Source organism: Colias croceus, chromosome 4 (assembly GCF_905220415.1).
Source record: "Colias croceus chromosome 4, ilColCroc2.1".
In the NCBI taxonomy this organism is placed as follows: domain Eukaryota; kingdom Metazoa; phylum Arthropoda; class Insecta; order Lepidoptera; family Pieridae; genus Colias; species Colias croceus.
Genome location: NC_059540.1, coordinates 7,918,050 through 7,936,904, shown reverse-complemented (window position 1 = coordinate 7,936,904; position 18,855 = coordinate 7,918,050). Strand labels below are relative to the sequence as shown.

The 18,855-nt window shown below is 37.9% G+C and overlaps 1 protein-coding gene across 11 annotated transcripts in view; it reads right to left on the bottom strand.

Annotated features, from left to right (window-relative positions):
- Positions 1–1,950: 1,950 nt before the first annotated feature.
- The window catches only part of LOC123691363 (ecdysone receptor), a 152,088-nt gene continuing 135,183 nt past the window's right edge, over positions 1,951–18,855 (bottom strand). For 4 of the 11 annotated variants that reach the window (XM_045635712.1, XM_045635710.1, XM_045635711.1 and 1 more), the window contains 6 exons: positions 9,903–10,073; positions 8,988–9,280; positions 8,462–8,641; positions 7,963–8,121; positions 6,569–6,791; positions 1,951–6,334 (listed from right to left, as the gene is read on the bottom strand). In XM_045635712.1, the coding sequence (XP_045491668.1) occupies positions 6,036–6,334; positions 6,569–6,791; positions 7,963–8,121; positions 8,462–8,641; positions 8,988–9,280; positions 9,903–10,073 (1,325 nt within the window). In that variant the 3' untranslated portion in view covers positions 1,951–6,035. The remainder of the gene's footprint in view (positions 6,335–6,568; positions 6,792–7,962; positions 8,122–8,461; positions 8,642–8,987; positions 9,281–9,902; positions 10,074–18,855) is intronic. The other 7 variants (XM_045635714.1, XM_045635709.1, XM_045635715.1 and 4 more) reach the window with 4 other exon arrangements.

The following is an 18,855-nucleotide window of genomic DNA, read 5'->3' as shown; positions in this document are numbered from 1 at the left end:
CCGCCCCGGAATGGCGCGAAGGATGCGGGTTCAAGTCCCGCCTCGTGATCGAATTTTTTCTATTCTTTATAAATTTATATTTATAAAGCATTTGAATGCCATAAAAACCAAAAAATATAAATTCAAGAAAAGGTCGTGTTCCATCGTTACAATATTGTATTCACTGAAAAGTGCTTCATATTGGTTGAGATGGTTGTTAAATCATCTCAATAGATGGCGCGCGGTGTGTCCCTTAAGACACATAAAACTGAAAGGATAGAATAAATTCGATTGCTCAGGCGGGTCACGAGTGGCTGAGTTGGTTAGGCATCCGCCCCGGAATGGCGCGAAGGATGCGGGTTCAAGTCCCGCCTCGTGATCGAATTTTTTCTATTCTTTATAAATTTATATTTATAAAGCATTTGAATGCCATAAAAACCAAAAAATATAAATTCAAGAAAAGGTCGTGTTCCATCGTTACAATATTGTATTCACTGAAAAGTGCTTCATATTGGTTGAGATGGTTGTTAAATCATCTCAATAGATGGCGCGCGGTGTGTCCCTTAAGACACATAAAACTGAAAGGATAGAATAAATTCGATTGCTCAGGCGGGTCACGAGTGGCTGAGTTGGTTAGGCATCCGCCCCGGAATGGCGCGAAGGATGCGGGTTCAAGTCCCGCCTCGTGATCGAATTTTTTCTATTCTTTATAAATTTATATGTCTATATATATGTCTATATGTCATATAATTAAGCATATAATAATATGTACGGACAAAAATTTGATGTTTAATATTTAAGATTTGATTTATGGTAAAAAAAAAGGTTGCGATGCATTCAGAGAACTACCTAATTCAAATTACTTATGTACCGTACCATTTTTTGTGATTGTTTATGTTAGATCAGCGGGTATTGCGTTTAGAAACTATTAAAATTTAAAATGTAACTTTTATCACTTTGTTTCATAAAGGCGGGGTTTAAAATATCCCATAGGTTACCTCACACCATCGCAAAGCATGAAGTTTCATGAACCTATAAATCTGTTCAGTAGGAGAAAATCTTTTCTATTGTAGGTAGGTACTTAGCAATGATTTTTAGTTGATATGAGCCTAGTCAAGCTCATGGCAGTCAAGTGTTGTAATTATAAAACTTAGCGTTACAACGTTTAAACGTTGAGTAGCGATAATTACATAATATTTTTATCTATTAAATATATTTTTATTATTTTATATTATAAACTCAGATAAAATTGTTTCTTTTACGAAGTCATTATATATTTCATTAAACTATAAATATGTTTCCGTTTGGATTTTAATTACGTCGGTAAGGCTGTGTATATATGTATATATATAATGACATCTAACGTGTTTTATAACTTACATATATGCGTAAAAACGACTGATGAATCATTTAGTGAATAAAGAACATCATTTTATAATGGTTATTTTATTTTTAAGCAGTCTCAAAAAGAGGATGGTTTGTTCAATAGTACCTACCTACATTTATGCTTCCTATGTATATTTACGAATTTGTAAACTATAAACCGATTATGTTTTTATTTGGAAGCTCCTTGTGAGAAATAATAATATCTTCAAATGGTTATATTTTCATAAATTAAGAATCGGCTTGTAAGTTTTAACTTTTGTAACATTCATACATTGATTGTATTTGTCTGCGAGCTATGGAATTCACTTTCTGTCATTGATATTCAGTTAATTAGTACCACTACAAGAATGTAAGGAAGGAGATAAGCTTTTGTTCTCACTACTCAAGAGTGCTAAATGATTTTCACGAAATTTTTTGTAGATTTTTAACAATTTCATTCAAATTATTTTTATCGTGAGTTAGGTGTTATTCAATAAATCATAATTAAGCATTTCATTGAATAATGTGTACCTGTGCATATTTTCATATAGGTAGGTAATAGGAATGTTGTTAATAAAGGATAATAGGAAAAATGAAAGACAATAATATTTTATATTGAGGTGTAAGTTTATTCGCATAACAATGTTTCATACAAATTTCCTCGTTTTGTACACACCTTTTCATCGTTTGTTTTGTAGATATTATCTTTTATAAAAGTTGTCTCTCTAAAATTTTAACATATTCGTCATGTCTGTTCCCTATATCTAATTCTCTTCACCACTGTAGTTAAATTATAAAATAGAGGATTCACTAAGGCAATAATAGTATTAGGATGAAAGTAATAGTCACTGCGGAAAATAGAAATACGAAACAATATACAAAAATGTGTTTAAAAGAACACGGAATGGGCTCTTATCTCGTAATATCAGCCTTCCAGTAACATCCGACGTGACGTGGCACTCTAGAGGACAGGCCGTTCCTCTGCGGAGGTGTAACTAGTGCAAGGAGTATCGAAGACAACAAGCAGAGACCAACTGCCGGAAGCGAGCGCACACAACTGTGGGCCCGCTTCGCACGACCGGTATGCGTATACGAAGCTCAATTGTTTATTTTTTCTAATGGACATTGCACGAATCACACTGGTATCAGTGGACTGGCCACGAGGCTGCCAGTTACAATAATTAATAAGAAAAATTCGTTACTAAATAACAACTAAATCACTTTAAAATCAATTCAAAATGTACATTACTCATCTTATCCAAGTAAACAAATCTAATCTGCTACAAAAAATTAGCAAATTTAAATACAAACATCACCTAGTCCGTCTATGTAAAATTAATCACTTAAGTATAAGAAAACACAATAATGGGAGCGAGTCGGACTCGACTCACCCGAGCCTGCTGGCTTGTGATAAAGGTTATTATGCTTTCCGGTGTACATTCAACGAATGAAATAGCGAACAATATTGCGTTGACAAAATTAAAACTAAAATTGACTGTACAATTAATATTTTATATGTAAATATTTGTACATATTGCACTCTGAAGTAACAAAAAAATTATTAAGAAAAATCTGTCGAAACAAAGACATATATACGCAGAACAAAAATATATCCGTAAATACAAATTCAAAGTTAGTTTTTAATCACAATGTTCGTAGCTCGTATATTAATCTAAGTTCCTATGGCTTACAAAGCTTAGAAAAGATAAATACAGAGGTCATTTACAAAAAATATACTTCTACCCAAATAATATAAAAATAACAACAGCCATCTGTACTTTATTAGATGAATAAAATTAAACATATGTCAAACATATGACAATAGAATCTAAAGGTACCTATATACAAAGTTTAAATGGACACGAGCGGACTCGTGAGAGCCCGCAGCTAATAGACTGGACGTGCCACGTTTGGTCACCTCACGTTCGCTTCCGATACAAAAATGAAAAAGATTAAGAGCATTGGAAGGGAAAGCTTTGCAACAAGTGTAGTGTGGGCCGTCAACCGTCGCGCATGCAGTCCGTGCTTCGTCCGTCCCGATCGTTCGTGTGCCGACTCTCCTCATTCCCAGCGATATAAACTTATCATCACACTAATGTTCCATTATCAGCTAAGACACAAATTATATTATGGTATCTCATTACCTATCTCCTGCGAGATTATTACATACTTAATAAATCTATTACAATTTCGAAATTGAATAATATGTATCAAATACGACCGGCTACGCACCGACGGAGTCCGTAAACTATGAAGCTATTCGTATGAACCTCTACGCGTCAAATGATGTATAATTACTTATCGAATGGCAGTTATAATTGTCACAAACTCAAGATGCGAAGTATACGTTGTAAGATCCGAGTGCTAACCCTCGCATCCGAGTCATAAGGCATCATATCGTAGCGTAAAGTTTAATCGTGAAGGTTCACTCTAAACACTCATAACGACAGAATCTAATAAAAACATCGTTATGACCCAATCATACCAGATCGCACCATGGGTTACGTTTGTAATGGCAGTGTGTGTTGTCAATACGCCCCTATATCAGCAGAGACACCTAAGACACTCCGTGACGTTTGTGCTTTAACATCTATTTAGATTCGCCTACTGCTAGAATAAAATTATAAATATAAGTCGAAAAGATGTCTTTAAAAGCGGACTAGCGCGCGGTCCGCGGTGCTAGCTCGATCGTTTCACGCTGAATTTATACGTATATTAAGAAATGCATTTCCAAAAACCTCAAACATACATATTATGTAAATTTACAGCACACTAAATGGCATGTAAAGAAGACACATTCAACACGCATTACGCACCAAACACAGACTTAAATTTACGTTAAAATTATTATTTATTATGGATGGCGGGTGTCGGCGAGCCGGTGACAATGTTACAATGAGACATGAGAACCACGACTACTTGTGAGCTAAGTGTTCGAGTTGACACAGTCGACGAAGGCTTGAAGATTGACACTGCACAACGATTACTATTATTTATTAATAACTTGCTGTAACGAACGACTATACGGAAAATTGCCCAGCAGTAAATTGAGAACACGCTTAGTTTATGATTTAACAACGCTTATGGGTAATTGAGATCGATTAATTTAGTTCTATATACTATGATATCCATTCTCAACAATGTAGGTACACGAGTACAGGTAACGCGAAATAAGGCATTTCGTATGTGATTAAAAATTGGCAGTTCTCTTTTATTGTATACGCCAATAGGTAATAATTTACTGTCGATTTAATATAATATGGACTTTTTCGATACATCTTATAGTATTCGTAGGAGTAAGATTTGGCTAAATATTGCGTGAGGCAATATTGCGTGCATGTTTCCTATCCACATTTACAATAAATACTATACCAATATTGTTCCCATTTAATAAGCTCGGCCAAATTGTTATCCAACGCAATAGAGCTAAATCAGCTGCCATTTTCTTTACAAATTATATTCTAAACATACTAATAATAATTAATTTAAAGTTAGAAACAAATTTTTAACACAATTAACGATTAAATAATAAAATTAGTGTTTTAGGGGCCGTCATATATCTAATCCTCATCTACAACAGCTGCCAAACAAAATGCACGCAAGATTGCCTAATAATATTTATTTTGTATATCGGATAGAAAATACAAATGAACAGATCGACAAACCTCGCTCCAATGTATAAATTAATGTGACACGAGAAGTCTATTTTTAAATGAATTAAATTTATTGCTTAGGCGATTTGTGGTATCGATATCTATAGGTACGTGACTGGTATCGGTAATACCCTCGGCGCCGGCCTGTCAAGCGATATATCAAATGGTTAGGTCGTACCGGAGTGGACTATTGGTAATCTAAACGTAACATTGACTCAGTGCAGTGTGGTCTGTAAAAACGTATCACCCAGAAATCACTTATCTAACTATTTATACAGGCGAGAAATTGGTGATGCTTTTATGAAAGCTACCGACGACAGTAGAATCTATATGTAATAAGACACACTTATATCAGCCTACATAAGATATCTCAACACTTTATAAATGTAATCACAGCAATAAATTATAATTATTCGTAAAATGGGACACGGGCACGGGACAATGGAACATGAATCGGAACTAAAATCGACAGGACACGATAACACGTGACATAAACTATATATAAACAAACACAGTCGAAAATGATCAACAACGTCCGCCGACGGAGGGCGCCAGCTTCGCGGAACGTTACGGCGAACGACTACAAATATATATATCAATCGAAAAGGTCAATCGACGCACCGTCAATTTTGGTAAATAAACATAACTATCAACTTTTTTTACTTCCAATAGAAACATCTCTTCATATATTACTTTTTATCTATAACTCTCATAGCGTACGTACGTATGTTATGTATTTCACGAGGCGTACTCGAAGTCTTATCACACAGTCGCATCCGAGTGACCAACTCGGTATCCAGTCGTAACCAAATAAAAACGGGCCGCGGCGCGGCCGAAACGAGGGCCGTCGTTCGGGCCGCCGCCGCGCGCCAACGATCAACACTAAATATATACTCCGAACGTCCAACAGCACATATATTCACTAATCTCGCACACACCGTCGTCGGGCCGACGCAGCGTCCGTGCACTTCACTAAAACTAGCCAGTCTATAGCGTTCTCTCCTGGGGGCTCGGCGCTCAGAGCAGGCCGCGGGCGCGCTAGAGGTCGGCGGGGCGGTCGAGGATGGGCGGCGGCTGCGCGGTCGACACGTCCGCCACGTCCCAGATCTCCTCCAGGAACGGCGGCAGCTTGCGGTTCTTGAGCTTCAGCGAGATGCACATGTTGGAGTTCTGCATGCCCAGCGTGCGCACCTCGGACAGGATGGAGAGGATGCGCCCGAACATCACGGCGCAGCGCGGCGACGCGCTCAGCTGGTTGACGATGTACATGCGCAGCGTCGTCAGGTAGTACCGCTGGATCTCCTCCACCAGCTGCGGCTGCTCCAGCCCGGGCCGGTCTGCAACGGAAACCGACATTGTGCTCAACTTGTGCAATACATTCTACACCAGCGCAAGCTACTTGTTAAAATTACGATATTTTTAAACAAATTTAATTTAATTTTCAAACTATTGCAAAGAGATTCAATTTCTAATCACGTCCATACAAAAATACTAAAATCTCAAAACATAAACCTGATATTATTTCTAACAAGACACCGCTTTTCCTCAAAGCTGTACACAAAAAATCTCACCTGAGAATATAATAATAGCAGTGAGGAGGGCGTAGTGCACGTTGTCCAGGGACATGGCGTACATGCAGCGGCAGAAGTGCAGCAAGTCCTCTATGACGTAGGACATGCCGGCCTTGCGGTAGTTGTCGCGGGTGTACGCCTCGTTGTTCGCGAACAGTATGCTGTCTGACGTCGCGTCGTACCGCCGGGCCACTCGCAACATCATCACTTCGCTTGAACATGCCTGGAAGTTGGAATACAAATTAGTTATATCAGGAGAATTAGACAAAGTTTTGTAGGGGACGGTTTACATAAATATCTCGAATAAATAATAAGTATATGATTTTCTATGTACAATTTCAATTCTAATTATGTCTTGTTCAGATTAGCTGGGCATTGGACAAGATTTCCTTATAAGAAGTTGTCTATAATGTTACACTACACTTACATTGAAATAAGATAGGTTGCAAAAGTATTTAACCATATAAGTTAATATGAATCCTGGGAATATTGGAATTTATGTTTTAAATTTAAATTACTATTGTACATTGAATTTAAATGTATTCTATGATCTTCACAAGAATATAACCTTTCAATATCTATTTAAAAATAAATACAAGATTGACCGATATGCATGAAACGTCAATACAATCTATAAATATGAGTCATATCAAAAATGCCACTCAGCTGCACTGCACTATGATAATATTATACGATAACTTGCTGGTTCATTCAATTTTTTTTTACATTTTTGTTTATACATTTACAGTAATTTTTAATTATTGTTTCATTTGTGATATTTTGAATTAATGAGAGGGTACTGTAACATTGTATCACAATTTTATTGCAGAAATATAATAACTCCAGTATTCATTTACGTGCGTATATTAAAAAAATTATATATGGTCACAACATGGGTATCTTTTATAATGGCCCAATGTAAAGAATTTATTGCAGGTATTTAGATAAATAACGTCTTGGGAGATTTGATATGGAACTGGTAACTGATCCTTTTCTTATTGGTTCACAACATCTCTATATTTAGAAATGTTACCTGCATCAACCTCTTTAGCATTTGTGTTAATTAAATGCAGATTTTTCTCAAGGATTCGCAAAATTCTGAATTGCAAATAAATCGATGTAGTCTTTTTGTGCCATTGAAATGGCATTCTTGATCGATCAATGGGTGTTTTTGCCTTTTAAAATAATAAATTCCAAAATAAAAGTTTATATTTTTTTAGTGTTGATTATCTCCAGAAATGTTATGTATGAAAAATGATAATGTTTAGAGACAAAAAATGCATTTTCCTCTGTATCAACTTAATGACCATTTATTATATCAAGTTGTTTGAACAAAAAACAATAGCGGGGCTGTAAATTTTTCTTATTTTTTGTATTTATTTGATGTTATATACCTTTAGCAGTGTGATTTGATCAGGTTGCGATATTTTCCCGAAGCCGGGCAGGCCTTTAGCGAACTCCACAATGAGCTGCACGGTCAGGATCGTCATCTCGGTAATTTGACGGAACGCTACGTCCGTGTCTCCATCCTCGTCTTCTGCCTGTTGCCAAGTCTGCAATTGTTATTCATACTTAGGGTGCTGAAGATCTGTTCTTCATCACGTTTATTATAAAATAGCTTTAAATAATGTTCCAATTATAGTAAATAATAATTTTTGTCTACAAACGCTTCATTTTTACGTCAGTCTGTCTTGTATACTTGTATAATCAACTAATTGGAGATGCTTTTGTTTCCAATTAATGCTTTATTCAATCGTTTTTATGGATTTGAGATCCGTTACTCAACTACAAAGGGAGGACTTCATTACTATTACTTGTTATTAAAAAATCCAAGAGACTAATGAGGCTCAATGAAAGGGAATCCTCATTATATTACGTGTATTTAGTATATACCTGAGTTACCCTTTTGAGGTCTTCTTCGGAAGGTTGCTCGTAGCCGTCCTGGTACCACACGAGCCTGGCGATGAGGAACTGCTGGTTGGCCGTCAGCGGCGGTATGTTCTTCAACCTGTTCTGTTCCAGCAATTTCTCAGATAGGAACCGCGGGACCACTTCGTGCTGCAAACATTCCAGCTTCACATAGGAAACGACACATGTTAATATCTCGTCTATATAATAATGATCGTCACGAACATTGTTTATGTACGAGTTTTATACGAAGGAAAACAAGCACGCGAGCCGTTAAATGCTCAGTCCGTAGTAGAAACTTCCCGATAAGGAATGCATGGGTCTTTATTGACAAATGTGTGTGTTTTCCATTGCTTAGTAAAATATAAAACGTAAAGATTACTTATGTTATGGCTTTTTTATGTCTCTTTTATGGGAACTGGTTGTTTACGAGGTTTGTGACAATATTAATGAAATCGAGTTTCTAAATATAAATACTTCAATATTAACACTTAAGCATGGTTAAACTTACAATTCTGGCTGCATCGGGCGGCGGTGGATCGCACTGCATGATGGGCGGCATGTGATCATCCACTGTGGTCGTGCTCACTGGCAGCTTGTCCTTCTCCCTCTGGGCTTTCTTCTCTTTCCTCTTCAGCGCGCACTGGGGCTCGGGCACCACGCACTCGGGCCTCATGCCGACCGCTAGGCACTTCTTTAACCGACACTCCTGACATTTTCTCCGCATGTACATATCCATTTCGCACGCATGCCCAAACTTGCATATGTACACTGCGTTTTTGGTGACACTCCGCCTGAAGAACCCTGGAAAAAATAGTAAGCATTTAATACGCACGTAAAAAAATGCATATCTAGCTCGACTAACTAAATCACCTTTGTTCATAAGGTTTATCTGAAAAGGTTGTCTGAAAGGCAATGGTCAGTGACAGCTCAATAGTACACAGTAAGTAAACAAAATAGATAACGTCAAATGTTTTGTATATGCACGTACGTAATAGTGATGGGCGAGGTGGTCAACGTGTCTTATATTGCGTTGTTGATCTACGCAGTTCAACAAAATATTTAAAGCGAAACTTTATTTGTGAATTTTATGACCACTACTAGTTATAATTTTATTAAATACAAAACAAGCGATTTTACTCCTTGTATATGTCGTCTGCATAAGGCATCGCCGATGAATCAGCTCAACAGTAGACTGCTCACAGACAGCTATTGTAGTTTGTTTGGAGTGCGCTAAAATGCGTATATACCCCTAATAGCGCAGACGCAGAGTACAATGCATCAATTTCATACTGAATAGGGTCACTTGTAATCAGTATTTGGCCAAGGTTACTAGGTAACAATGTAAGCAAACAATTTAGTTACTCAAAGGTCGATCGTGAACCTAAATACTAGGAAATCCATAAATGGTAACTAAGATACTTACCTTTACAACCTTCACATGTGAGTGCATTGTAATGATATCCGGAGGCTCTGTCGCCGCATACAAGACATAATTCTTCTTGTTGACGAGGCGCGGGGCCTTTCTTTTGTCGCCTCGCCTCTCCATCTGTGCTACAGCCGTTCACACTTGATGCTGGAGAGAGTTCCTCGCGCCCTGTAACAAATAACATCTAGTATTAATACTCTGTCCAACGTTTGAGGACCTCATATAAATGTAATCTTAATTTAGCCTTTGAAAGCGTGAAGATATGTATCGTATTTCTTAGTATCTTAATGCAACTGCGCAATAAATGATTGGGATCGGGTGGCCCAACGGCGCCGAGTGTCGAGCATCTAAAATCGGACGCTATAAAATTTGCATATATTTTCACGAACCATTTGTTGCATTGGCGGGCGACTGAAGTTCGTTTGTGTTTTAAAAAACATCTTGAAATTTCTTCGTCTAGATGTTTTGGATCAAAACTGACAAGTAATTTTGGGTAGTGTACGTTTCCTGTCTATACAAAAGGTGGATGGAGTTACCGTCCGCATACTAATGTTGTTGGCACGACGTTTCGTAAGTTATTTTAATACGAACGACTGACATGTTTGAAGATAATGCCCTCAAAATATGAGAAATAATACAATTACAACACACTACACTGTGAATTAAATAATGAGTTCATGGCAAGTGCAATAATAAAAAAAACAAGATTTCATATCCAGTTTTAGCGATTCCTACTAAGTACATAAATATATAGCTCAAAACAAGTAACCAAACAAGTTTTTCGGATGGAAAGGCAATTAAATAAGCCGTAAAGTGGCACCATTTAAGAGCAGCGCACATCCTTAAAATCTCGTATATTATCATACTGGCTATTTGAAGTGCGTTAGTGAACAGTGGTTTCAATCCTTTGAAATAAAGTTTTTGCTTTGAATACGTCCATTATAACGTAGCCGCAGGTCGGTGGCCTTAGCGCGTACCTGCGTTGCGCAACCGACCGAAATACTGGTGCCAAAAAACTAGTTCGGCGGTTCCACGTGGGATCTAATGGTGTCGGAGGCCACGCTCATATCAGTTGCCGCTTACTCGCCTTTCACGAAAATAAATAAGTATCCAACTATTCTAAGCTGGGCTATTTTTCGCGATATTGCGAATATATCTCAGGGAGATCAGAATAACGCATACGTTGGCACGGTTTCCAAAAAACCTATAGAACACTGTATTTTTGCATTTCTACAATACCTATTGCCCCGGCGTGATACGCAGAGCGGAGAGGAATTTTTATTTGCTGGGTACAAAATTATTTAATAGTAGTTTTATTTACAGTAGTACAAGTATATTTTATATAATGGTACATATTTATTTTCTTACCATTTTATGATTTTACAGCGAAGGTAAACTACAGTTGTTTATATTCCTCTGCTAGTTAATGAAACGAGGTCAACAATCATTTCATAATCAAGTAAAATTGTTTTTTATTACATTTTTGGCATTGAAAAACAAATGAAAGTAAAACAATTCTATATTTTAAAATGGCCGGTACTCTGAAAGCCATTTTGGAACACAATTATAGCACAACAAATAACAATTGTTTGTAAATGCTACTAGTTATTATTCTGTGGTAAATGTAAGGAACGTAGAAAGTTTTAAAAATAGATAACCTTTTTAAAGATTTTTGAGAGCGAGCAGTAAGAGGATAAACGTAAGTATAGATAGTGATGCAATGACATATCTGATAAGCGGTGAAAGTGGTCGCGTTCGAACCGAGTAACCAACTGATGCGACCGTAAAACCCGCAGCCAATTATCTCACTTATGTAATAGAAAACCTTCTGCGTGTGATCATTTAACTTTTATATAAATGTGTATTGTAAATGATACATTTATCTTATAGCTAATATTGGTTATGGGTATGGTGATTAATAACTATTGCTTTAAGATTAGATATGTATTAACTTTCAAAATCGTTTGTTTTGGTAAATAGTCATTAAATTATTTTGAGAATATTTGCGGTCACAATTGAAAAATTGATGATTTGTTTATTGTTACTTAATAGCTAAGGTGTAAGCAATGAATAATATGTAATTCAATCCACTGCTGAACGAGCCTCTAATAACTGACATTTGACAACTAGGCACAGCAATTCAGCTGCAAAGCTGATGCTCATGAAAAAGAAAGCCAATCAAAAGTTGAATGCACGGATGACCGAGTCAGTGTGTTATGTTATTACGTCCCAGCTGTTCAGTGTTCAGTCATCAGTGTGCGCCGGCGCATAGGAAGGTCTAGTTCGTGGCGGGCCGGAGCATCTCGGGCGGAATCGGGCGCGAGAGCGGGACGGCGCGAGGAGACAAGTGGGGCGCGAGCGTCGACCGGGGGCAGCGTGCGGCCTTGACTCTTGCCGCCTCCCCCCGCGCGCGCTACCATCGCCCGCCTTGCCACATTATTTATGATAGCATCAGAACTCGAAGCTCGCGATTCTCTACTAATAATAACTCGTTTTTCCTCTCACGCGATTCGACTTTTTCATTCTTTTAGATTTCATGCCTTTGATGCAGATAATACCTAACATGGCAGATCCTTCGAGCGAATTTATCTGTTAGATTGTACATTCGACTTCCAGTGCCTGCCAGTTTATAAAAGTCGGTATAGGCAACTCAATCAAACATGCATTTGTTTTCAGTAAACGATGAATAATGTCGATCCCTATGTAGGTACATACATTAGAACAATATCAAGTTAATTATTTATGCGTACAGAAAGTTATGTTATCTTATTACACCTAAAACATTGATAGAAGTAGTATAAAAAAATTGCTATATAATACCTATGTATTTATAATTATAGACCAGTTTTACGAGCCGAAATTTTAGCCCGTAACATTTTGGCGTAACCATGAAAATGCAAATTAACAAGCGAAGAACATATAATTATTATTCCATTCACTGTAACCATCGCAAATTTTCTCTAGCAATATTTTTTAGTACGTATTTAACACTCTTTAGCTCACTATTATTAAAGTGAATAGGTTTATTTCATATTTTAATGAACTCGTGAGAAAATTACTGTCATAATACAACGTAAAATGATTAATTTTAAATACCGCTAATTCAAGAAATAATAAAGAGTAGGTAAGAAAAAATGACTGCCTATTATTTTTCACGGAAAACATAATTATAATTACGCCACTTTTGGTTCAAAATTGTTATTTTATTTTTGCAAATTGGTTTAAATTTTCATACCCATTCATACCCGTCTATAGTATAAACGGCAGTTACTACGCGAGAAAATTGAGTTCTATTTCAATTTGAGCTAGCTTATAGAAGTACCTACATTCTACCATAGTAGGACACATTGTGAAATTCGCACACGACGGCACATTTAAATAGTGAAAATGTGATTCCACCAAAGTAGTGACGATTGAACAATACTTAACTTTCACTGTGACCTGAGAATCAGGCAACGCAATCATTTCGCAGGCGGACCGCGTAAGCGCCTACTAGCTAGTGAAAGTTACCCAAACTTAGGTATTGCACAAGCCTACTACACGTCATTAAAATTCGGGTACGGCGAAAGTGAGCGCAACGCGTCGCGCCTAATAATGTAAGACGCTATAAAACATTCCCTTACCTGCAGACGATGCTAATTAACCGCCGATGAAAATTGGTTAGTATCTGCGCTTCAATTAATCGATAGACGCTCGTGACAAAAACTGCATTATAAAAACACACACGTGATCGATGCATCGGTTGGGCGGAGATCGACTTATAATGTTACTTTCTACGATACTTTCTAGCAAGAGATGTGGGCCGGTGCCGGCGCAACTGGAGCGATCGGTTTCTCCACGCGCCGGGAAAATGGATTGAAATAGAAATCGCGCGGTGAAAATCGCCATTTCACGTCACACGCTAATGTGGAAACTAAGATGATTATGTTTTCATTCTCTCGATAAATGCTGTTCGAGTTTCATTTGCAACGTGTTCAGCTGCATCGAGATAAATTAGAGAGGAGGATATAATTCATGTTGTCAAATCTCCTTGCCGTATCCGCAGTTATTGTAGAATTGCTCTATTGGTTATAGGATTGCAGGATTTGATGTGTTTATGTGTGAAATAACAGTTAAATTTAGAATCAGGAAATGAGGATGCGCTCAGGGCGGCTCGTACTAGATTAGACACCTAACACGTGGAAGTGTTTACATCCGCTATCCGCTTGCTAACGTCATCCGGACTGAAGCATCCGGGCCGATAAATGCTGCCAAATATAGTCTTTGTTGTAAACAGGGCTGTAGCCCCTAGTAGTAGGTACAAGGTTCGAAGAATTGTGTTTTATAAAACATGAGGTTGTAAACGACGAGCGTCCATTAAAACCACAAAATAGAGAGTAGTCGTAAACCTCAGTACATAGATGCACGCATACGAGATAGGTGTGTAATGGATACGCGTCAGCTCCCTATGTATATTGACAGGAGGTGCTTGGATTACATCAAGCCTCTCTCTTCCCACAGTGTTAAACGGTTACTCACGCTTTTTTGTCTCTGTCTATTCCCCAATTTAGCACCGACTGCACCCACGCTAGCGGGCCTTTTTGAGTAAACATGGGAATGGGTAAGTAAATAGAAAAGGGAGAGATATAATTAGAATTAATGCCGCATCGTTTCCCCACGTACACGTAACCTACGGCTGCACGTTCGGTGAACGTTTTGTTTCATTTAAGCGTTCATAAAATTGTACGCCGCGGTAATTTGTGTCATATCAGTACGGTTAGCCTTGTCACACTTGTCCTGGTAGTTCTGACCTCGCGGCTACAGCGAAAACAGCCGTCGACATCTGTCTACATCCTTGACATCTCAAAGCGCCCTTTAATCCCGTTTATCATACTGTTTCTACCAATTTACTATTATTCATAACCGCAATCGTTATTTATTAACCTCGTTCTATGAAATTGTTATACAGTTTATAGAAAACTGGGTCAAGGCACGTTATGTGACGTCAAAAACTTATCGCCGTAGAGACATCGTCATAAAGGGCTAATTAAGACCGGCGACCAATTGGGTCAACGACTCTTTGTTATTTTGATAAAGTATTTTATAATTAATGGAGACACTAGGTCGATATGGATTTCCACCAGATGCCACGTGTTACATGTTTAGAAAATCCTATAGTAAGAGTTTAATTTCAATATTTGTTTATGAAGGTAGTGTTTCTGTCGTCTATTTTCCTTGTCTTAGATAACGGAGTAAACACACAACGTACGTTTAAACAAAATATTTAGCTTTTTTGGGTCATTAACATTGTATCACAGGACAGGATTAACCTCAAGGAGGAAAACAGTATGGTTGAAAGTAGGTCGAATGTCTGTTGTCGTGGAAACCGGGCTGAAATAACATAATGTGGCTCGATTATGACAGATTTTGCGTATTAAATCATCAAATAATATTATTCTATCCATATTGTTTACGAACAACCACTGTTTTGGTTTATCATTCATAAAGTGTAAAGTCATATTATTATTTAAATGCCATCCGGGAAGATTTAAGGTCAGTGACCGTATATCATACGCGATAAGTAACGCTACGAAAACCGTCGCCTGACAAAGAATTTTTGTTTTTCCACGAATTGTGACGACAAATAACATTTTATGATTAGATTATGATTATTATTTCTGATTCTTAAGTTTATCAGCCTGACATTGACCGTTATTTGTATAAATTTTTACTGAATATTTGATATGTATGGATTATATTTATTATAGGTTCAGGCAAAAGAATTACCTGTAATAAGTGTTGGTAATGCACGCAAACTTCAGGTATGGCACGTCTTTCAAAGACGTGCCATACCTGAAGTTTGCGTATCATATAAATTCAAAAAATAAAATGGAATAAAACTCAAACATCGAAGCGGTCACACCGGCAGGGCCTCTTTGCTGCATGACCAGATCTTTGTAACGAGCAAAAACTACAGACAACAACTGAACAACATCGAAACAAAAAAACAGACATGAATGTTCACTTCGATACAAGTACATTGATTTTTGCAAGTCATAGATCAAACGATTGGATCATAGCAAAAGAATAGCAATACGATTGTGTAATGCGAAGTATTTTGAGAGGTATTAAACAATTAAGTGGGACGCATTATATCAAGGTGTGTTTACGTGGATACAGAAATAAGCGTCTGATGGCACATCTCGTGAACTGTGTCATGGGCTCGGCCCACGCTCGTCGGAAGGTCGCCCGGCCTCAACAACTTTATTATATGCCGTTCTGGCTGACACTTCATTCATCAATACAATCATATTACATGAAACTGCTCTAAAATGAATAAGTAGATATAGTATTTAACAAATAGATGTGAACGCATGCTAATTATGATATAGAATGTCAGTGTGTGTGCTTTTGTTCAATGTACGTGTTGGCGGTTAACATTAATCCGTGTTGTCAGTATGATGGATGAGGCGGCGGTGACAATGCGGGAACGCACAGTTCTCCCTCGCCCATCCTTTCATACATTCTTTTTGTACGACGCTGTTTGCTGGAAGTGTACCCTAATCACCCGCTCACCGAATAAACGAGCCGCAACGTATCACAAGATTTCATACCCCGTTACTCTGCCGACACAGCAAAACTTCCCAACGTTACAATGTTCTTACTCGGCACGTTCTCACAACTTAATTTTCTGACGAACTCCGAAGAGCTAACTGAATTGATTTTCAATTCTTTTCTCACGTTTGGTGCTGATTCAACTTTCATGACTCTACTATTTGCTTACTTAGTTAGGAGACTTTCTTGGTTTTGGTGTTAAACATGTTTTCAAAACGCTTTTCCAATTTCTACTTGATTTTGAATTAATATTTCCAGCATTTTGAAAAAAAAATCTTTCGAAATTATGTATGTAACGCACATTAAATGTATATTTTTAATGGAACTCGCTATAAATGATTTATAGGCAGCGTTAATGAAACATTGTTAGCACATTAATTGTAATCCGCCGCTAGATTCTTTTACCGCGCCGATTTTAGAATTGATGCAAAGTTTATACAATATTTCATTGCTCCATACACTAGATTCCAAGGCGCGAGCATAATGGTAGCCCTAAAGTGAGTAGCGATGTACACCGTTCTGGCCAAGTATTGGTGTATTTTCACCGTCTGTGTGAAGACAAGCGAGAGCAATAGCATTCCATTGGCGCGGCTGACCGGTTCCAAAGAGCAGGCTGTTTACGGCCGGACCAGATATAAATAGATATGCTGCAACATCCATCTCCTTTATGTTTTACTTTTTACAACAATATAAAATATACCGAATGACTTTCGAATGTAGTTTTAGAGAGCTCTATGATAATCAATAGCAGTATTGGAATGTACTCACAAATTATAATTTATTAGCAAATTGGGCTCCGTCTCGAAGGATGCAAGATAATAACAGAGATAGGAGACAATAGAATGATGGATAGCTACAGGACGATGTACACGAGCACGGCCGCCATTAATTTAGATACATATCTCGACATTGTTAGAATAATGTACGCGAGTTATTCGCCGCCGACAGCTATAGAAATAACGATAAAATCTCAAACTTGTTGAATATTTCAGTATGTTACATATATACAGTCACTTTCACTCGAAAGACGTCGAAGACCGCTCCAAAATATGCTACTTTCTTGCGGATTTTACAATTGCGACGGATGTGCCAGGATAATTTTATAATGTCATAATGAATTCGTAGAAAACGTTATCATTACGTTAATCAGTGTTAATGTCAATTACGCTTCTGTAATGTGTGCAAAAGTTGCAGAAACTAACGCACAATCCACCGTACATTCTTCTAGGAATATCTTCATAAACACTGAAGTGTTGCGTAACGTAACACGTGGAGTTAAGAACATTGACCCCGGAATGTGACGCTGATAGCGTGTCACTATCACGCACCTCGACACAAGATAAAAATTAAGGCACGATAACAATAATCGGCATACCCTTAGAGGCTTAGAAATTATCGAGCGACTACATGCACAGGTACGATCGTCAGTCGCTGCGGCCTTGCCCAATCATCTTTACATTCTGTATTGCTAGAGTCACCTAGATAAGTTCGTTGCATAAACGACCTCGTAATGTCAAAGCGGGTCATTGTCGCGTTTCGCGAGCGACGTTCACCGCGCCGCGCCGCGGCCGCCGGTTCCCTCCGCTCGGGTGCAGGTTAGATGAATTATATCGATTGAACCGAGTCTCCTTCGACGTGTCTGTGACCCCGATGTAAATAACCTAAGGCGGTAGTACTATAAACAACTGACGCTGTTTGCGTCAATCGCTGGTAGAGCGCGGGCTCGCGGCTATACATTGCTCTACCATTGATGTTTTCGACTACAGTGCGTCTATTTTCGGTGCACACATCAAACAACGGGGAAGTCAAGGAAACGTTAAAATGGAACGAAATTTTATGTGCATACTCGAAGCTCGTTGTTTATATAGAGTGCCGAGATTAAATAGAGTCACTGAGTTTAAAACTGTCCCTCGAACAGTACATATGTACCAGTACTCTATTTATGTGTATCTACGCGCTTATATTTGATTTGATTTTATTAAAAATATAAAAATGTAGAAATAAACTAGCAGCGTGAACAATAAGTACTTTAAGTTTATAGATACTAAATAAGGTGACCTATATGATAAGATTACTTCAATAGCTTCACTGCACACAAAGCATGCATGTTGTGTCAATGTGTGAATTAGTCGGCGAGCTCGCCGTACAATGACATTGTCGACCTTGACTACCGCCTCGTATATCAAGCACTCACACATCAACAGAAGGAATGTATTCGTCACGAATATATTTAAAGATTTCGAAGCTAGCAAACATAGTTCGACCGCGTTGTAACGTTCGAAGTTAATACTGTGTCTGAAAACATTCTCGGTGCTACGCAACTCGTTCGTGTAATAGCTGAATTTGGGGCCATCTG